At 43.6% G+C, this 22498-nt stretch overlaps 1 protein-coding gene across 1 annotated transcript in view; it reads right to left on the bottom strand.

Moving 5' to 3' along the window:
- DNAH12 (dynein axonemal heavy chain 12) overlaps positions 1 to 22498 on the bottom strand; it is a 177999-nt gene that overhangs the window by 85684 nt on the left and 69817 nt on the right. The window contains exons 29-37 of the mRNA XM_034776707.1: positions 19613 to 19732; positions 17229 to 17338; positions 15900 to 16083; positions 12460 to 12600; positions 10890 to 10973; positions 10607 to 10795; positions 9880 to 9999; positions 8622 to 8810; positions 7222 to 7376 (exon numbers count right to left, since the gene is read on the bottom strand). Of these exons, the coding sequence (XP_034632598.1) occupies positions 7222 to 7376; positions 8622 to 8810; positions 9880 to 9999; positions 10607 to 10795; positions 10890 to 10973; positions 12460 to 12600; positions 15900 to 16083; positions 17229 to 17338; positions 19613 to 19732 (1292 nt within the window). The remainder of the gene's footprint in view (positions 1 to 7221; positions 7377 to 8621; positions 8811 to 9879; positions 10000 to 10606; positions 10796 to 10889; positions 10974 to 12459; positions 12601 to 15899; positions 16084 to 17228; positions 17339 to 19612; positions 19733 to 22498) is intronic.

The following is a 22498-nucleotide window of genomic DNA, read 5'->3' as shown; positions in this document are numbered from 1 at the left end:
GAACAACCACAGTTACTGCACTGGGTGAGTAACCTTCTCTTCTTCTTTGAGTGATGTCCCTATGGGTGCTCCACTGTAGGTGACTAGAAAGCAGTGTCCCTAATTGGAAGGCTGGGGTTTTGGAATGGCATTTACTGCAGATGATAGGACAGTATCATCTGAGTATCTGCTGAGGCATCCTGCGTAATGGCATAGTGACAGACAAAAGTGTCCGCTGATGCCCATGTGACCACTTTGCAAATGTAAATAACTGGAATATTACTGAGGAAAGCAATAGAGATGGAGAGCGAGTGGTTGGAATGTGCTCTAGTTCCAGGAGGAGGCTGTCATTTGTGTAGCTGGTAGGACAGATGTAAACACCAAGAGATCCACTTTGAAAGGCATTGCTTAGAGATGGCTGCACCTTTGGATCTTTTGGCTGTTGAGAGGAATAAGCATGGTGATTTTTGGAAAGGTTTAGTTCTGACCAAGTAGAAAGCTAATGCTCATCTGACATACAGGGTATGCAATGCTGTCTCCTGTTGGTTGCTGTGAGGCTTTGCAAAGAAGCAAGGAAGGTGAATAGATTGATTGAGATGGAAAGAAGATGGTACCCTAGGTAAAAATTTTGGACATGGACATAGAGTAACCTTGTCTTTATGAAAAACTGTATATGGGGGGTATGCCATAAGGGCTCCAATTTCACCAACCCGTTGGGCAGAGGTGATAGTGACAAGAAATGCCATTTTCATAGATAAGTGAATGTAGGAACATGTTGCTATTGGTTTGAATGGGTGTCTTGTAAAACAGCATAGAAAGAGGCTAGGTCCCAAGCAGCGGTTACATCCTATATGTGAGGGTAAAGATTTTGGAGGCCCTTTAGGGAATGTTTCGTGAGTGGGTAGTTGAAGACAGAGTGGCTGTCTACGTGGCAGTGAAAGGTTGTGATAGCTGCCAAATACACACAGATGGAGCTGGTGGATAATCCCAACTATTTAAGGTATAAAATATATTCCAGGATAAGTGATAATGGAGCATTCATTGTGTTGACCTGATAGGAGGCACATCAGCATTGAAATCTAGTCCATTTTTGGAGGAAAGTGCTTCTAGTCATGTCATGTCACGTCTGCTATTCAAGAGTACTTGTTTATTTATATACTTGCTTATGAACAGGTTATTTCCGAATCCTGGAACCATGGAGAAGCCATGTTTTCAGGTGGAGCAGCTGTACATTGGTGCTATCCACATCCTGAGAAAGAAATCATGGAGTTAGGCGAAGAGAGATCAGAGAACATACTGTCATGCAAAGGAACTAAGTATACCAGACCTGTTGTGGCCAGGTCGGAGCTATAACAATGTTCGGTCCCAGTCCCTCTGTATCTTGTGGAGTACACGAGACAGAAGGGGAAAGGGAGGAAAGGCCTAGATTAGCAGAGCATACCAAACGATGAGGAATGCATCTCCCAGGGATCCGTGCCCCAGTCCCGTTCTCAAGCACAATTGAGGGCAGCAGGCATTATCTAGTGTGTCAATAGTGGAGAATCCCCAGCGGTTGAAAATGTGCTGAAGGACTCAAGCATCCAGTTCCCACTCATGATCATGGGAGAATCGCCTGCTCAATGAGTCCCCAGTGGTGTTCTGGTGTCCAGGGAGGTATGCAGCTCAGATGGTAATGCCATGTTGGATACACCAGTTCTATAATTTCAGTGCCGCTGAGCATAAAGAGGGGCACTTGCTCTGCCTTGCATGTTGATGTAAAACATGCAGGTGATATTGTCCGTCATGACTCTCATGGTGCGATGTGCAATCAATTGGAGAAAGTGTTGGCAGGCATTGCAGACTGCCCGTAGCTCTAGGAGATTGATGTGCAGGGTGGATTCGGTGAAAGACCATCTGCCCTTGTTTGTGTGATTGCAAAGGTGCACTCCCCAATCGATTACGGATGACTCATGGATGGTGCTGGTTGAAGGAAAGGAATACCAACACAAACATTTTTGGGCTGAGTCCACCAGAGTAGTGAGTCCTTGACCATCATAGGCATGGAAAGGAGTTCATGCAGGCTGTGTCTGTGATGGACATAGACTGTAGGCAGCACACCTGAAGGCAATGCATGTGTAAACCTGCATGTTTTACCATGAAGGCAGGGCCGGCTCCAGGCACCAGCTTACCAAGCAGGTGCTTTGGGCGGCCACTTCGGAGAGGGGCGGCACATCCAGCTGTTCGGCGGCAATTCGGCGGACGGTCCCTCACTCCCGCTCAGAGTGAAGGACCTCCCGCCGAACTGCCGCCGCAGATCGCGATCGCGGCTTTTTTTTTTTTTGTTTGGCTGCTTGGGGCGGCCAAAACCCTGGAGCCGGCCCTGCACGGTGTAGAGTAGCAGAGTAGCTGGACTCACGTCCTGGCTGAGATCTGGGGGCAGGTTCTGACCTTGGATACAAGATTGACTGTAGTCAAGAATCTGTGAGTTGGGAGGAAGGCTGAAAGCATGTATGACATCCAGTTGTTCCCCGATAAACTCTAGACATTGCACCGCTGTCAGTGTAGATTTCTCCAAGTTTATACAAAGGCTGAGACTCAAGAAAAGGTCCATTGTCATACGAATGGTGCAAAGGGTGTCAGTTTCAGATGGGGCCTTGAGGATACAGTCATCCAAGTATGGAAAGGTGACAACACCCTCTTTTCTGCAGGGAGGCAGCGATGACTGCAAGGACCTTGGAGGACACATGAGATGCTGCCAACAGTCAGAAGGGCAGTATCTTGTACTGATAGTGGTTGGTCCCCATGATGAACTGGAGTACCTGTCTGTGAGCAGGATGTATTGTGATATGAAAATACGTGTCTTGGAGATTGAGGGCTGAGAACCCAATCCCCCTGTTCCAGTGCTGGGATAATGGTGTAGAGGGTAACAATCTTGAAGCATTGCAGTTTGACAAACTTGTTTAGGTTTTGAAGGTCTAGGATTGGTTTCCCTTGCTGGATTTCTTTTGGACCAGAAAGTAAGGAGAGTAAAAACTCTTCCCTCTGTGCTGGGATGGGACTGGTTCTATAGCTCCTAGTCACAGAAGATGATTTATCTCATCTCGTAGGATGGGTTTGTGAGAAGTGTCCCTGAAGAGAGACAGGGAAGGAATGTGGTGGGGTGGGGTGGGATAGATAGGAAGGGGATGGAGTATCCTTCCCTAATGATCTCCAGAACCCACTTGTCTGAGGTAATGAGCCGCCATGATGGAAAGAAAGGGGTTAGGTGTTTGCCAAACTGGTGGGATGTGGAAGACAGTTGATGTGACTAAACAGGGGATGGCTTCTCGGGGCCTTGACCACAACTTCGAAATTGCTGTTTGGTTGGAGGTGCATAAGAAGTAGCCCCCTGTGGAGTTGTATGTCTGCATTTGATAGGGGGCTTCTGTCAATGTTGCTGGGTATCATATTGTCCTTGGGGAGTGTATTGCAGTGGTGGGGATCATGGAGGAAGTTGATACTTCCCCGGGCGTCTCGTTGGTGCTGGAGTGTAAATGCCCAGAGAATGAAGAGTTGCTTGGGAGGCCTTAAGGGAATGTAGGGAGTCATCTGTACACACCATGAATAATTTGGAGCCCTCAAAAGGTAGGTCTTCAATGGTGGTTTGTATCTCCTTCAGAAATCCATGCAGCCATGATGCCCGTCTCATGACAATGGTGGTTGTGATGGAATGGGCAGCGGTATCCGCAGAGTCCAAAGAGACTTGCAAAGCTGTCCTTCACATTTGTGTGCCTGGAGTTGTTCTTTTTTGTCATCAGGAAGGTCTTGACAAAATTCCTGTATTTTAGAGTAGTTGGTGTAATTATATTTGGCCATGAGAACACTGTAATTGGATAAATGGAACTGGAGAGTAGCAGATGAATAAGCTTTGCATCCAAACAGGTCCATCGTTTCCAGTCTCTATTATGGTGGGCATGTCGAGGTTGGTATTGGTGTCCTTTTTCTTGCACGACATTGACAACCAAGGAATTTGGGATGGAGTGAGAAAACAGAAATTCAAAGTCCTTTGTGGGAACATAATATTTTTTGTCCATCCGCTTGCAAGTCAGTGGGATGGATGCTGGGGTCTGCCAGAGCACCTTGGCAGAATCGAGAAGGCCTCATTGATAGGGAGGGCTATTTTTGTGGAGGAGGATGTGTGTAGGATGTCAAGCAGCTTATTTTATTGGTTCTTCACCTCCTCCAAAGGAATGTGGAGGGAGTCTGCAATCCTGCGAAATAACTCCTGGAAATGTTTGAAGTCATCAGCTGTAGTAGGGGGTGGAGGCATGATCTCCTCTTCTTCTCCTGATGAGACTAAATGGAATGGTGGTGGAATTTTCTCCTCTTGTTCTTCCTCCTCATCCACCATAAGGAAAGGCTCAGCCTCTGGTGGTCAAGAGATCAATGGAGAAGGTGAAGGTGAAGGCCTCTGATTTTGGTCTGTGGCAGGCTTCCCAAACTGTGCTCTGTACACGGCCCAAGGATCTCAGCATGCCAATGCTGAGGGAGTTGCACGTGGGGCTGCACAGAGGGTGGTCCATACCAGGGCCCTTGTCCAATGGTAGGTTGTGGGTAGTATGTAGAGAGGAGGACTTTGAGCCTGTCTCAAGTGTGAGGGTGGGATAAAGTACTCCTCTTCCTCCTCCACGTCACTAGGGAACAGAGGTGTCATCCTTGGAGGGGAAAGGGTAGAGTGGTGACATTTCTGGCAAAGAGGATGGAAGTGGAGAGATGTCATGTCTGAGAAGTGGTGACTCAGGCAAATCAGAGACAGACAGGTCTTCAGGGTATCTAAACTCTTGGGGAGGAGGAAAGAGCATCATTGTCACTGGCGCATGTATCAGTGCTGAGGGAGAGGTACATTCTCCTGCGCAGCCAGCAGAAGGAGTTGAAGACTTCCTCGGTGCCGAAGGCTTGCTCAGTGCAGCAGACTTGCTCGGTGCCAAGAGTTTGCTCAGTACGGCAGACTTGCTCGGTGCCAAGGGCTTGCTCAATACTGAAAAGGACATCAGCACCAGTAGAGTTGTCAGTACCAGCGATTTAGTTGGTACCGCACTGCCTGAGGTAGGTCTGATTGGCACAGTTGGCACCAGTTTCAAAGGTCTTGTGTCTTGGTCTCTAACACCAAGAGATGGTGCCCAGGGCTGGAGATCTGTCAGGTTAGGGTCTTTAGACTTTTGGTGAGCACTGGTAACAGAGGTACTCAGATGGGCCCTGGAGCTATGACCTATCTCTGAGGATGTCGAAGCAACCAACCTTGCAGGGGAATGGCGTTCCAGCAGGCGGAGTCTCAGCAGGTGATGAGGGAGTCTGTTTTTCTTCCATCGTAACGAGGAAGAGAAGACTTCCTTTTAGAAGGATGAGGCAAATGAAAGTCAGTAGATGAGCCAGTGGAGCATGAGGGCCATGGAGGGGTAGTGTCTGGGCCGGGGTCCGATGGTGGACACAGTGATTTCTCCAGAAGGAGAAGTCGCAACCGAATGTCCTGGTCTTTTCTGGCCCTGGTAGTGAGGTCGTGGCAATGAGCACACTTTTGCAGGACATGTCCCTCTCCCAGACAGTGAATGCACTGTGGGTGACCGTCCATTACCAGGAAGGCAATCCGGCAAGTTACACACCTCTTAAACCTAGGAGAGCCAGGGATAAGGGTGAGGAAAAAGCTCCCCAGCAGGGAAGGGCAGGAAGCAGGGGAAAAACACAAAATATAAACTAACTAATGGGGAGGTTAGAAGGCATAAAAGCAAAAAAATTATATATATTGTGACAGACCCAGACCAGTGGGATACAGGAGTCTGGTAGAGGGCAAATATACTGGTCACTGGATGAGTAGTTTTCTGTTTTCTGAGTGACCAGAGAAGGGGCTGCACTAGAGTAATCAGGAACCTGCCAGAACCAGTTAAGGCAGGCAGGCTAATTAGGACACCTGGAGCCAATTAAGAAGAAGCTGCTAGAATCAATTAAGGCAGGCTAATCAGGGCACCTGGGCTTTAAAAAGGAGCTAACTTCAGTTTGTGGTGTGAGTGTAAGGAGCTGGGAGCAAGAGGCACAAAAAGCTGAGAGTGAGAGGGTGTGCTGCTGGAGGACTGAGGAGCACAAGCGTTATCAGACACCAGGAGGAAGGTCCTGTGGTGAGAATAAGGAAGGTGTTTGGAGGAGGCCATGGGAAAGTAGCCCAGGGAGTTATAGCTGTCATGCAGCGGTTACAGGAGGCACTATAGACAGCTGCAGTCCACAGGGCCCTGGGCTGGAACCCGGAGTAGAGGGCGGGCCCGGGTTCCCCCCAAACCTCCCAATTGACCTGGACTGTGGGTTCTTCCAGAGGGAAAAGTCTCTGGGCTGTTCCCCAACCCACATGGTGAATCTCTGAGGCAAGAAAATCCGCCAATAAGCGCAGGACCCACCAAGATAGAGGAGGAACTTTGTCACAATATATATATAGATCAAAAAGAAAGAACTAACTACTAAAACTAACAGGTAAGGCACTATCTAACAGGTCAAAAAGGATAAGTAGGCTTTGCTGCGGATTCCGGCTCAGACCAAAGGTGGTGGAAAAGGAACTGGGGGGGGGGTGTTGGACTGTGCAGCACTATATATACATCCCGCTCACGGTGCAAGATGGGGAAGGTGGGCATTTGCAGTCCAACAGGCACATCTGATGAAGATCTCCGATCCTAGGCACAGGGGGCACTGCCGCACCTACAGTGGAGCACCCATAGGGACATCACTCAAAGAAGAACTTCTCCTTTAAATTTAAAAGCTATTAAAGTTGCAGCTTTCTGCTTTAAAATCCATCCCTGGATTATCTTTGTTTCATTTTCCTGCATGTCCTAATCATTTAATTCATGACTAACTCATCTTTAACTCATGACTAATTTAAGAAAAATTAAGAGAAATGTAATTTTAAAAGAAAAAGAAAGGAGGCACCAAATCTCAGCAGCCATCCTAACAATATCAGTGGAACAGTGTGGGACGGATATACTGAATGCTGGATTATAAGAAGTCAAAGACTTTAAAACTAAAAAGTTTATAGAAAGAATGTAATCAGATGCTTGAAAGTCTGTTTTTGTTTATTGTCTAATGGGCCAAGAACAGTATATTCTAATAGAGATACATTCTGGGGGCCTGATACAGAAGTATTAAAGTCAATAGAAAGACCCCATGGATTTCAGTGGTCTTTGGATAAGGGTCTATATGAACAACAATGAAATCATTCAACGTTTCGCATGAAATAGATGTTCTTACTTTCCATGGGTAATGCATAAGTCCATCAAATAAGTATATCTGACTGTATCCATCGTTGGGACTATGAGATCTTGAATCTTAACATTTTTATCATCACTATATTTAATGCTTTTAATGGCTTCATTCCAATGCACCCAGCGCCCTTTGCCTTTCAACTAAGAAGAAATACAGATTTCAATTACAGTGGAAAATACAGTGCTGACATAATATGTTCAAAAGGTTTTCTTAAGCACTTCATTCTTTTACAAGTTAATGTAATATTAAGTATTTCAGGTGCTTATGTATTTATTTTCCTCATTGCACTAGTGATGAGCAAACCTTAAAAGGAATGGAGGATCATTTTAGAAATGGATGTTCAGACCCCCTTCATTCCCCTACCTCTCTAGAACCCTGTTATCCAGGAAAATACTTACATATGGGCTTAAGCATATGCATAGTTCCATTGAAGACAACAGGTCTATAAATATGCTTAAATTTTAAGCATGTGCTTTCCTCTATATGAAACTCAAAAACTCCAAGGGCCTCAACTGCAGCTGAACTGAAATGCAGCACAGTCTAGACACGCCTTATGTAGACTGGGTAGACATTTACTAAAAAGCTCTGTTTAGAAAGTCAGTGCATTAATTCTTTTTAAAAGAAAAACTGATTATTAAATAAAATAAATTTATTGTCTCTACTCTGCTCTGGTTAGGTCTCAGCTGGAGTATTGTGTCCAGTTCTGGGCACCGCATTTCAAGAAAGATGTGGAGAAATTGGAAAGGGTCCAGAGAAGAGCAACAAGAATGATTAAAGGTCTTGAGAACATGACCTGTGAAGGAAGGCTGAAAGAATTGGTTTTGTTTAGTTTGGAAAAGAGAAGACTGAGAGGGGACATGATAGCAGTTTTCAGGTATCTAAAAGGGTGTCATAAGGAGGAGGGAGAAAACTTGTTCACCTTAGCCTCTAAGGATAGAACAAGAAACAATGGGCTTAAACTGCAGCACGGGAGGTCTGGGTTGGACATTAGGAAAAAGTTCCTAACTGTCAGAGTGGTTAAACACTGGAATAAATTGCCTAGGGAGGTTGTGGAATCTCCATCTCTGGAGATATTTAAGAGTAGGTTAGATAAATGTCTATCAGGGATGGTCTAGACAGTATTTGGTCCTGCCATGTGGGCAGGGGACTGGACTCAATGACCCCTCGAGGTCCCTTCCAGTCCTAGAATCTATGAATCTATGAAAACCAATAGTTGTTCATTTACTCCATTAAGGGCCCAATCCTGTTTCCATTAAAGCCAGTCAATCCTGCCCCCAAAGGATTCTAAGAAGCTAACATTTCCACCTAGCTTCTTTCTTCTCTCACTTAGATTTTAAGGATCTATTTGAACTACTCTAAAAATGAGCAATCAGTAAATCTCATACCTCATACATATAGTCATAGACCAAGCCTTTCTCATCAAAGGGACAGTCCCATTTACCCACAGCTGCTGGCACTGGATGAGCCTCAGACTTTCCTGCTAGAATATCCCTCATAAAGATATCAAAAAGGACTCGGCTGTCACTGTCACAAGTCCCACCAATGGACCAAACCATGGAGAAAGCAAAGCAAGCCTGTGAGTACAAGGAGATAAACAATTACCGTTCAAAAATGATAACTACTGTATGATCTGATCAACATATAAAATTACAAGGAATACTATTATGTTGAAAAATGCTCATGGCGGCCATCATGTGGGTCTTTGAGCCAAAAACATTCACAAACCTAGTTAAGGATAAATCCTCTTCTTTCAGGTTCAGCAGAAGAAGCAATTAAGCCCTTTTGTGTAGTGAGACAGCTGGAAACAATTGAGGATACCACACAAGGCACTGAGCCATGTGGATTGAGGGATTTCTTTGATTGCAAACCCTAGGACTAGGAGTTTTGTTTTTGCAAGGGGCATGTGTCTGTTTTAGAGGAGAAAGCCAGCAGAGCCTTTATGTGGGCTTAGTCTTTGAGCACTTTCTGGTGCCCCTTGCACCAGGGATTAATTTCATGTATGGATTCTACTAAGACCATAAAACAAGTAAAGCAAAGCATAAGCAGTTTGTAAATAGCTGTAGATCCCAAGCATCATTTCAGACTGATATTCATTTTGGAGCTCTCTATTCATGTCAATCTCTAAAGAACATTTTAAGATTAATGTATGCCTCAGAAATGGCTTTTCTCACACCATGAAACTTCTGCACAACCTGACAAATGCATTGCTATAATGTGCACATCATTCTTTACCCAACATGTGATCATGTACCTGCCTTTAGCTAGCTGCTTGGTCTTAAAACACGAGTTAATTAAAACAAAATGTTCTAAATTAATTGACAACAGATAGGAAAATGGTTGAAATATATCTGTCTAGGTACTTATAAATCCCTTATCACTGTGTTTGAGCACCTCCCATGTTTTAGAGAAGTAGCAACAAAACAGTCACTCAACTCTCTTCTTTCACCTACCAAGTTAAAGTGAACTTGAATAGTCAGCAGAAGAGTGTGTGTGTGCACACGAAGTGTATGGATGTGTAATGCTTGCTCACGTGTGATGCACTTATTGCAGGGAAGCCAAGATGAGGAGATTAATTTTGCAAGAGACCTGTTACCAATTATTTGTTCTTTTTCTTTTTTAAAATACATCCAGTAAAAGACCAACCATAATCCATGTGCGGATGTTTTTGTTGGTAGGATCCTGTTGCACAGTTTGACAAAGTAACATTTCAAAAAGTCGAGTGAGAGACACTACAGCATTGCTGTTGCTTGTGGGAACCAGCTCCTACAAGACACAAAGAATGGAAAATGATTGTTATCACAGTATCAAATACTTCTCACAAATCTTAGTATATCTTTTGGAAAAACAATTAAATTATATATTGCCTCTACAGAAAAAACTTAGGGGCAAGTGTTTTTCTTTTAGTTTCAAAATCCTTTTCCCTTGTCCTGTCCCTGAAAAGCCACCCTCTTAATCTGTAATATTAATTATGACAATAATGCATCTTTTAAAAAATTAGACACAATTAATACAATCGTATAGGTGCAGCATGGGGAGCACCACTTATTGTATGGCATGTTGGACATCACATAAAATGCTTTCCCTAACATAAAACAATCCTCTTCCCTCCCCTCAAACTTCTGGTGAGATTACTTTTCACTCGTTACGATAATGGTTAGCTTTTAAATATCTTTTACCTACAAATGTCACCTAATAGTCTTGGTCAAGTTTTCCAAGTTGGGCAAAGTAGTTGCCCTCTCAAAATCAGGTGCATCTGCTGCATATGCAAAAACCTGCCATGACCATCGCTGAGTATTCTGTCACAGGACATAGAGAGTGGAATGGAAACATCAACATAATTATTGTGGTCAAAATAAAAACAAAAAAATACCTTGCACTGTTGTTTACGAAATCTTAAAGCTGGTGGTATTAACCAGTTAAAAAGTTCTTGCAGAAGATCTTGTTGTTCCTTTTGTCTCAGGGGTTCAGGTAAGCTGTTCAACCAAGAGGCTACAAGAGGCATCCAGCCTAGCTGTAATGGCTCCAAATAAATCATGCCACAACGACTGACTGTAGCTGGCTAAAGAAGAATAGTAAATTCACTTTTAAGACCACGCCCATGCATCATTATATATTTTATAATTGTGCAATTATGGATTAAATGTTAAACTTACTGAAGCCTGGGAAAGGTCCATTGTTTCAAAGATCAGACTCATCTGAGGAGACATTTGGATGATTTCCCCACTCATCAAACAAAGCTAAATATGAAGAAGAGTTAATTTAATAACCATGGTTATGAATATCAGTAAAATCTTATATAACAACAATCTGTTTAACTTGTAAATTAATGTGTTTCTATCTTTGGATGATCTCCATATCGAAATGAGTGAAGCTTACAATAGCAAATGGGAAAGACAAACCATTACCCATCGCAACATACAACAATCATTTGAAATAGTAACCAATTTCCTTTCTCTTTGGGCCAAATTCTGTGCTTTTGCCACTCACATCATTTGTCCATTAATTGTGGAAATAGGAATTGTAGCTATATTACAGGACTCAAATGATCTTTCAGACCCTGCTAGAAGAGGAAATCACAGGTAAAGGACTAATATTGGACCTGATTTTTCTCACTTATACCAGCTTTACACTAATTAATATATTGACTTCAGTGGAGTTACTTCTTATTTATACTGGTGTGAGATGTGAATCAGACCCATTGCCCTTTCTGTAAGCTTCACAAAACTACTGAAGTTTTACACATTTATTTTTCAACAACAAAAATATTGATGAAAATGTTTAATAAACTAGGAGAAACTCATGCTTCAAACTGCAAAGTTTAAGTTTTTCCAGGAAAACCCCATGATAATTATTTTCATGACCAGTGAAGTTGTCTAGGCACTGGTTCTGGACTGCTCATCAGAAATTAAAATGTTCAGTTCCTGAGACTCAGCACAACTGTAGCACCAACCCCAGCCACAGTTCCCAGCACTGCCACCTGCTAGGTCCACCCACCACTTAAAGTCGGTATCTTCCTGCACTGGATGGGAACAGGAGAGGATGGCAAGTGTCTAACTTGCACAATGTAGGACATATGTCTGCCTCAGCCTGTGCTACTAACATAGCACAGGATAGCCTGATGTAGATACTATGAGACACCACGCCAAAATAGTATAGGCTCACAAAATGGCCTCTGATTTGGGAACCTAACTTGGGATACCTAGGGGCTGTTTTTCAGAGGTGCTGTGCACCCACAACTCTAACTGAACTCAGTGGGAGTTGTGAGTACACCGCAACTTTGAAAATCAGGCCCCATGTGTCTGAAGTTGGGCATACAGAAATATAGACACCCACAACTGGAGACCATTTTTGAAATTTTGGGTTGTAAGGTCTTCCAGAGAAGAAATATCATTAAACTTTAGGTTCTTTTTCTTTTAAATACCATTTATAAATTTGGCATTTTTGTGACAAGATTAGAATATATGTTTGATTAGGAAATGTGATCAAATTAAATACTTTATTCTACAATATAAAACAACCAACCAACCAAAAAAACCCCACAAACAACTCTCCTGACATATATCTCTCTCATAAAAACACAAGTTAATCACAAGCCTACTCAACTGGTTCCATTCTACCTCAGGTGCAGTTATAGATACAAGTGCTGTTTTCTTTTATATGCAGACTTATGTTTCTTAAGTGGCACAGCATTTTCTTTAGACATTTATAACACCTATGTTTTACCTTTTTGTTGTCATCCAGTACTGTGTTCATACTTTCTATCCACAGAGTATCAATAGGACCATCAAAAACAACCCATTTGCGTTCAGGTGTCTCAGCTAAAGCAAATTCTCTGAAAGTATTGGCAACAATACCATCTGTCCACTAGACCAGGAAAAAATGGAAACGGACATTTTAAAAAATTCTAAATCTAAAGTCAATGGGAGTACTCACATGCTTACGTATTTTGCTGGATCAGGGCTCTATTTAGCTCATGTTAATGAACAAAACAGAGAAGAACTAAGTAAAAACACTGAGAAGTGTTAAGAACTATTAAAAACCATTATTGACCCTTTGCCAAGCAGTAACAGAATTCAGGGCTTTGCAAGTTTCAGGGCTGGTTTACAGTACCGGGTAAGTCGACCTAAGCTACACTACTTCAATTACATGAATAACGTAACTGAAGTTGACGTAGCTTAGGTCGACTTACCACAGTGTCTACACCCTGCTGTGTCGATGGGAGATGCTCTCCCGTCGACTTACCTTACTCTTCTCAGGGAGCTGGAATACTGGAGTCAACGGGAGAGCGCTCTGCCATCAAGTTAGCGGGTCTTCACCAGACCCACTAAATCGACACCGCTGCATTGATCACAGCAGTGCTGATCTACCGGTAAGTGTAGACATGGCCTCAATTTCCCATCTGGAACAGAAACTGGTGACAAAAAAATTAGGTATTGTCTTAGTGTAATTTGTTTACAAAAATTACACAAGTCTTGTTTCCTCAAACAAGGGGTGGTAATGAAGAGCACACAGACAACTCCTTCTTGCAGAAAGTTGAAATAAGGCACCTCTTCCCTGTCTCCAAAAGCAGCCACACTAATTCCTGGTGCCTCTTTATGGTGGGTGTCCAGTGCAGGTACTCGTCATAGAGGGGATACAATTCCCTGATAAACAGGAGTTGGAAGAAGATTTAGGGGAAAGCATCCTGGGAAAAGAGGGGTTGGGGCTGCTAATGTCTGGTACAGTGGAGACAACATTCCATTTTTCCAGAACCCTTAGCCTTCTCACGAGGGGAAGGCAGCAACATTTCAACAATGGACAGGGACCAGGTTGGGAAGGGGGAGGGCTGATGGGAGCCCTCCCAAACAGGTAGAACTGATTAAGGAATGAATGATGACCTGCACTGTATGATTTATTGCCTGGTATTCCCAGATATGTTAAGTGAAAAAAGCTGTGCCCTAATTAAACCACATCCATTGCATCTTGTTTTTCTTCCTGTGTGGCCATGAAAAAGTAGCTATCTTGCACCTCTCTCTCACTCCAAGGCGTCATACAAATTTCACTACTTCACAGACAGTCTCCTCTTCCTGTGTCACACTCTGAGTTTTATATACTGGAAAACTCTAGACCAAATGTTTATCTACACAGTTTTTATATGGCTTTAATTATATTGGTTTGGAAACCGATATAGTTAAACTGGTATAACTCCCTAGTGTAGACAGTTATATCTGTATAAATATACTTGTATCACTATAGCTCAATCCCATACATTTATAGAAATAAGCTATTCTAGTATAAGCACCTTTATACTGGTATAACTGCTTCCACACTAGGGGCTGTGCTGAGTTAACTGCAGTGGAATAAAAATCACACCCCTAACCAAAAATGTTAAAGCAGTATAAAAACTGTGTGTAGACTATGCCCAAGGCTGCCAGTGGAGACCACATGGCTCTAAAAGATGAGCCTGGGGGTCTATCCTGCTTCAGTGCAGCTGCTCTGCAGGAACCTCAGCACCTCTACTGCCATACACAGAAGAGCACTTTAACCCACACAATACCTTCTGTGTGCGGTTACAGCACAGCATCATTAGCTCTTTTTGTAGGGAGTTTCATCCTGACAATTTATACATTAGTGACTAGGGTTACCATACGTCCGGATTTTCCTGGACATGTCCAGCTTTTTGGGCCTCAAATCCCCGTCCGGGAGGAAATCCCAAAAAGCCAGACATGTCCGGGAAAATAGGGAGGGCAGGGCCGGCGGTGCTCGGCTGGGGGCCGGGGACCGGGGCCGGGGCCAGGGCCAGCGGTTCGGGGCCAGTGGTGCGGGGCCGGAGCTGCTGGGGCCGGTGGTGTGGGGCCGGAGCTGCTGGGGCCGGTGGTGCGGGGCCGCGGGGCCAGGGCCGGTGGTGCTCGGCCGGGGCTGGCAGTGCTCGGCCGGGGAGGGGCGGCGCCCCAGGGCCCGAGCCGAGCCGGGTGGGAGATGCTGGGGCCAGAGCCTCTTGGCCTGGGCCGGCCGGCCGCCAAAAGGAGCCACTCGGCTGGAGGGGCCGGACTGGGCCGCACCTCCTTGCGCCTCCCCGCCCCAGCCCCAGCCCCAGTTTACCTGCTGCCTGTTTGCTTCAGGCTTCCCGCGAATCAAATGGTCGCAGGAAGCGGGGGAGGGGCAAAGCATTCAGGGGAGGGGCGGAGTTGGGGCGGGGCTAGGGCAGGGGCGGAGTTGGGGTGGGGCCGGGGCCCCATGGAGTGTCCTCTTTTTGGACACTTAAAATATTGTAATCCTATTATTGACCCCTAACATGCAAGCCATTAGCACCTTTTGCCATAACAACGTATATTTGCCTTTGGTCCAGTTATTTATAAATTTTAAAAAATTCTGCTCTCAGGGTATGTCTTCACAGCAGTTAACTCGATTGATCAACACCAGGGTCTGAGGACCCAAGTCAGGCTAGCCTGAATGTGAGCAGCCACACTTCAAAGCCATACCTGTGTTACTGTGTCCTCACTAGTACTACTATGCTCCCTCAGTGTATGCTGGGCAGTTTTCTGGGGGCAACTCCCATGGTTCTTTGTGCTGCAGTAAGATGAGCTGCTCAATGAATTGTGGGAGAACTTGCCTGTCCTTCTGAGTACACTGGTGAAATCATGGAAAAAGTACTGGAGTACTATCAGCACTTGATAATTTAGCCTGAGTCCTCACTGAAGAGTGGGTGGATTACCAGCATAAGCAACAAAGATTCTGTAAGAGTCCTGTGGCACCTTATAGACTAACAGATGTATTGGAGCATGAGCCTTCGTGAGTGAATACTCACTTCGTCGGAAGGCTTCATGCTCCAATACATCTGTTAGTCTATAAGATGCCACAGGACTCTTTGCTGCTTTTACAGATCCAGACTAACACAGCTACCCCTCTGATACTTGACAGCATAAGCAACAGCGGCATCCAGGCTCTGGTCTATACCCCTAGCCAGGCCAGTTAGCCCAGGTTTAAAGCACCACCAAACTTAGTTGAGGGAATTGTGTGTTGTGAATAGAAGGGGGTTGGGGCAACACCTGAATAAGAGCACCCTGCAGTGAAGACATGGATACACCCATGCAAGCCATCGGGGTTTCACAAGCATAACCAATGGAGGAATGTGGCCAATTGCTATATAATATTTTTAAAAACGATCATATAAAACACAATACCTCATGAGATACCATATCGAATTGTCCAAAAAGTTGACCCATGGTAATGGATTTTGGATTCACAGTTCTAAAAATTACTTTTTCTTCTTCACCATATTCACGTTCATTCATAAGGGTTAGTGTATCCGCCAACAACTGCAGAACTTTGGTTTTCCCAGAAAAAGGCTCTCCGACAAGCATAAAGCTATGGATAAAAGAAAATTATTATTAAAAATCTTAACTTCATCAAATATAGACTTTATGGCACTGATCCAGCCAATTGGCCTCAATGGGGACTACTCATGCTTAATATTAAGCACATGCTTAAGTGGATCTGACTCTATATGTATCAAAAATTATAGTGTGGAATGTATTACATCATTGATTCAGTGATTAGGAACTATGTTTTTAGGAGGTCAATACAAAAATATATGTGCTTGCATTGCTATTACCACAGTTACCCATACCAATCAAGTATTTTATAAGCCCAAAATAACCAGTTAGGAGTCTAAATGGTAATTTGTGTCTGCAAATACTTGATTTGCTCATGCAACTGCATATATTTGGTCGCACAAGTAAAATACGTAAATGGACCCAATTGGACTCTGCAGCAGCAGGGATTCACACTAGTGCATTTATTTGCAGAATTGGGCCTACACTTATTTTCTAATTTTCTTTGCTGTCTCAGAAAGATTATCATAAAATTCTAGAAGACAAAGATAGATAAGGAACCTGCACTAAAACAAAAATCTTCAGTCACAACTCAAAATAAGTTTGTTAATTTCATCCCATTTCAGGGTATTTTAAAGGACTAACTAGTCAATGTCTGCAAAGAGTTTTGAATATGCAAAGCCGTACATTAGAGCTAAGTATATGTTTATATTTCTTCTGAGGTACCATACAAATCTTACCATCATATACTTGCTGCTCAAAAAAAGGGAAAGACTAAAATGGCAGAGATCTGGTGGGCTAATATTTTAATACAGGCAAGTTTTTACAGCTACAACTCCTCTCCACAACCTGGGCCCAAACTGCAAACATTAAACAGGCAAAATTGCTACAGAACTCAAAGGGAGCATTGGATCAAATACACCTGGCTTCAGAGACTCCACTTTCTTGGGAACCAAATTTGCATTAAAAATTAGGATATCCAAATGTACCAATATAAAAATTCTGCAGCATACAGAGACCCTTGGGATTTTCTGTATTTGATTTAAATAATCACTGTTTGTCTTTCTTAAAAGTGGAAATAATTTCTTAGTCTATTTCCATAAATATTCTCTATTGGCTATTACAAAAAAATATAACTACAACCTGTAGTACTTGTGAAATAGGCACTTGTAATCTTACCCATGTCTAACAATCATCATTTCATAGGTCTGTATCATTTTTTCAATGAAAACTTTAACAGGCTGGATATTATTTATAACACAGCATTCATTGGCACATTCCAGAAAATCCTAAAATCAAAACAAAATAAAACCTTTTCATATGATAACAGTCTTTAAAAAATAATATTTTCATGGTTACATATTACATAGTTTACAACAATCCTTTATAAAGCCATATAATTTTATTCATGAATAAAAGGAACATATATAATTCATCATTCCATATTCAGATTATTGCCTCTAAAACAACTTCCACCCCACCCTCAGTATGTTTTATTACATTTGTGGATAACAGACTCAAATTCATTAATTACTGAATCCTCTGGGATTAGGTTAAAGAAACCTAAGAGCACCTGACTTCTGAATGAGAGTGTCCACACAAGGGTTTAACTAAAATGCTTTAGCTTCACATTTTAACATTCATCTTAACTTTCCTGAAAGTTCCTAAGTAGACATGCCCTGGACTAGAGCACTATTTACTGACGTGCAGAATTTAAGATGCTGTGACTTAAACAAAATATTGTTACTTTAGTCAAATATAAGGCTAACTTTTCAACTTCTCTATTGGGATATTAATGGCCTTTAGTGATGTTTATGTTTCTCATGTATATAATAGGGACTTGGCTTATCCAGTACAAAGAAATCCTCTCTATCTCAAAGCCTAATATTGAGCGCTGCACTAGAAAATTAGATTGCCCCATCTATGCTGTTCAGAAGTGCAAAAAATCCACACCCACCCTGAGCAACGTAGTTAAGCTGAAATAAGTTGCCGTGTAGACAGCACTTGGTTGATGGAAGAATTTTCCATTGGCAAAGCTACTGTCTCTTCAGGAGGTGGATTTACAAGAACAGTGAGAGAATCCCTCCCATCGCTGGAGTAAATGTCTACACTGAAGTGCTGCAGCTGTGCCGCTGTAATGTTTAAACTGTAGACCCCTACAAAAAGAGCTAATGATCCTATGCTGTAACTGCACACAGAAGGTAGTGTGTGGGTAAGGAAAACAAAATCTTCACCTTCTTTATTGAACACCTGCCTCTGCTTACACCCCACCCACTCCAATTACTGTATTGTGGAAGCAGGGCTTTCCCTAGCCATTTTGGTGCCCTACACAGCCTCCCCGTGGGGGGGGCTGTGGGGGGGCCCCAGGTCTCCGCAGGGGGGCTGGCCCCAGGCCTCAGCAGGGAGAGGGCTGGGGGGCAGGGGGAAAACCCTCCCCTGGACCCAGCCCGCTCCGCTCTGCTCCCCTGGCTCCTGGACAGGGGGGAACTGGCCCCCAGCACTCGCCAGGGGAGTGGTGCAGGCTCGGGCCAGGTCACTCCACTTACCATGCGGTGAGTGCAGGCCCATCCCCTGCAGCAGTCCTCAGGCGAGTGGGGGGGGCTGGGGCAGAGCAGGGTGGGGGCTTTGGGGAAAGGGCAAAGTAGGGGCGGGAAGAGACGGGGCTGGGGCTGGGGCTGGGGCTGGAGCATTACGCAGCTGCACAGGGCAACAGGAAATGTGGTGCCCCAAATTCCCTGGTGCCCTATGCAGCTGCGTACTTTGTGTATGGGTAAGGATGGCCCTGTATGGAAGATATTAGAAGACAAGTATTTCCCCTTCTGCCAAGGTTGTTCTGGTGTATTGAAAACACATGGTTTACATAATCATAATAGAAGCATGTGCATTTCATGAACCTACAATAAGTTGAGTTTGCAGCAGTACAACCTTCCAGGTTCACTAGGAATTTCAGGTTTCCACAAAATTCAGAACTTCAGAGTGAACTTATGTGAAGTCTTCTAGGAAAAGATATCAGCTTGACTTCCACCTGCATTTTAGTTTTTTTCTTTTGGTGGGAAGGAAGGGGATTGGGAGGCCAGCTACCTCACCCAGTCCCTGAAAGGGGAAGCAGGCAACCTGGCCATCTCTGTCCTCACTATCCCACTGCAGAAGAACAGGAAGAGTTAACTAATCATGGCAAAATTCACCATGTCTAATAACTTGTAAAACCCCAAAGGCTAGGGAGGGAACCAGCAAGTCACAAAAGACACTAAAATCCAGGGGAAGTGGGGTGGATTTCATACTGGTATACATCCAAAAAGGCTGTTTAAGGTAAGAGGAGTCCTGGGATTTGTTAGGGGCTGAGGTATAAATTGGCCAAAACTACAAAGACAAATCCAAACCTGCAAATGATGAGAGACTCAAGACTGGTTTTGGGTTCAAAAGAAAACCAAGTGAATTTCGTTTGGTACAAATTCCATTTCACAGGGCTTCATTTTGCAATTAGAAATAGAGTACTGCATGAATTACAAATGATGCAATGCCATGAGTATTAGTGAAAAAAGTTACCTTAAAAATGTACTTACATTGTAGTCTGCTTCAGGAAGCTTAACACCAGGAAACAAATCACTAGTTATACCCATGAACAGAGGTATATCATGTGACAAAAATTTAGGCTCATTAACATCCTTAATTGATCTAAGAAGCTAAAGAAAACAAATACATAAGTTTACAAAAAAGGAGAGTTCTGATTTACATGCTGATTATAGAAATACAAATAAAATCAGTCTGCACAATGTGAATCATAGGGTTAGAAGGGACGACAAGGGTCATCTAGTGACCCTGTCAAGATGCAGGATTTGTTGTGTCTCAACGATCCAAGAGAGAGGGCTATCCCACCTCCTTTTGAAAACCTCCAGTGAAGAAGCTTCCACAACCCTGCTGAGGGAGTCTGTTTCATTGTCCTACTGTTCTTACAGTTAGGAAGTTTCTCCTAAGATTTACTCTAAAACTGAACTATATGCTAATGTGTGAGGTGTAGATTAAGATTTTGTCACAGTTATTTTTAGTAAAAGTCATGAACAGGTTGTGGGCAATAAACAAAAATTCACAGAAGCCCGTGACCTGTCTGTGACTGTCACTAAAAATAAAGGGGGGAACACTGACACCTCCAGTTCCTGCTGCCCATGGCTGACAGCTCCAGGTCCGCTGTCCACGGCGGCAGTTGACAGCTGTGAGGTCCCTGCCGCCCGTAGCAGCTGACAGCTGTGGAGCCCCTGCTGTCCATGGTGGCTCAGAGCTCCAGGGCCCCCCACCGCATGCAGCAGCTGACAGCTCCGGCCCTGCCATCGCAGGAAAATATCTCAAAGATCTCTGAAAGTCATTGAATCAGTGACAAAATCTTAACCTTAAAATGTAACGTAAGTTATATAGCAGTCAGTGCTAGGCTTCACTAAGAGGCAGAAGTCCCTGTAATGAGTGAAGATGCATCAAGCAGGGCATTTCCTGAAATTGTGTTAGGGGATCTGATGGAGCACCCCAAATGCTCTCCACTGCCTCTCATGACTATTACAGTATTGCCATCTCTCTGCAATTCCTTCCTCAGTTTAACACTTTTGAAGACCCCACCCTCTTCCATCATTAATGCAGCAATGAAGAGGGAGAGTTCCTGAACTGATGCTGCTGGGAAGCGGAGCAGGCTATGTCTCCCTTTACATCGTCTCCTCTAATCTTGGCTCTGAAAAACATTAATGGCTATGTTAAGTAAACACATAGACCAAACCCTGGAATCACTGAAGTGTTTCAGAAAGTATGGACTAAATTTTTAACTTGGGCCAAACCATGCATCAATAATTTAGCCTTACAAAGAATTCAATGTAAACATAACTCATATCAATGTTGGAAGGTTCTTAAGGTGTATCCAGGAGCTCCAATAGCTCCCTTCCACACCAGTCTTGCGTTGGTGGTGTGGCGCATGGCCAGAAAGGGTTAAGCGTCCTGCAGGATAAATGACTCAAATTCAATCCTTAAAGACATGGGGAGATAATGTTTGTATTTTCATGTATTTACATATATATGTGTAGTGGCCAACAATATAATCAACAGTCCCTATGCTGATCATCTGCGAAATGATGAAAAACAGGCAATTGCCTTATGTTAATTTGTGTAGCTAAGTACAGGGATGGACCTACTTCAAAGTCACCCTGATTACCTATTGTAAGCAAAGGGACTCCAACCTGTCAAAGAAGGCTTGAAATTGTATAAAAGATCCCTGGGTCCTGATCCTATCATCTCAGATCTGCTTGGGGTTTCATGCAGGGGGAAGCCTAAGCCACAAGGACTGAGATCCCAGTTCTGACTGGACCACTCTGAAGTTAAACATTGGACTATAACTTATAGACTAAATTCTAAAAGAACTCTTTGCAACTACAAAGCTCACCATCTCTGCGATGGATCTAAATCTCAAGATTGCCTCATGTCTATATGTATATTGATCTTTTAACCATACTCGCTCTCTCTTTTCTTTTTTAGTAAATTTTAGTTTAGTTAATAAGGATTGGCTGCAAGCGTGTATTTGGGTAAGATCTGGAGTATTCATTAAGCTGGGAGGTAATGTGCCCAATCCTTTGGGATTGGTAAAACCTTTTCTTTATATGGCGAATAAGATTTTCATTAATCCTCATCATATCTGACTTGGGTAACTAGGTGGAAGCCTGAGGTTGGGTTACTTTAAGGGAACTGTGTTTTTGACTTCTGAGTAACCAGTCAGGTATAACAGAAGCTGTTTAGCGCTGGCTTGGTAAATCTAAGTATTAGAATATCCACCAGCTTTGGGGATTGTCTGCCCCATTCTTTGCAGTTCATCCAAATTGAGTGACCTCAGCTGGTTCCCCTGCGATCCCAGTCACGATATCACACTTTATCCTTTGCATTTATATCAGATATTTCATTGGAGGATGTTTCAGTGCTTTCCAAACATCAGTTAATTAGGCACCAGTTCCATAATGACAGCTAGAAAAGGTGTTTCACAGAGTTTACGGCCAGAAGATCACCTAGTCAGACCTGATGCACATCACAGGCCATCAAAATTCACCCAAATACACCTGTATCTTTTACATCCATTTTTTCCTTATCAAGAATTTCAATTCATCCTCTCAGTTAAAACTTAGTTCTGAAACTAGTTTTTATTTACATCTTAGATAATAATACTTAGCACTTAGTGGTTTACATTTAGAAAGTCCTATAAAATATGAAATAGTTTATCTTTCATAATAGCCTTCTGAAGTAGATAATTAATGGGCGATACATGACTCCCGCATTTGTGGAGGCTGGGCACGAGGGCCGGAAGCTCCCTAGAAGGGGGGGCCAGGCCCCCTGCTCCACCGAGGCCCGTCCCATTCGGTCTCCTCTCCCTAAGGCCCCTCCCATGCTCCACCCCATCCCCAAGGCCCTGCCCCCCCGAGGGCCTTCCC

Source organism: Trachemys scripta, chromosome 7 (assembly GCF_013100865.1).
Source record: "Trachemys scripta elegans isolate TJP31775 chromosome 7, CAS_Tse_1.0, whole genome shotgun sequence".
Lineage (NCBI taxonomy): Eukaryota > Metazoa > Chordata > Testudines > Emydidae > Trachemys > Trachemys scripta.
The sequence above is the reverse complement of the archived record's forward strand: the minus strand, read 5'-3'. Positions and strand labels throughout refer to the sequence as shown.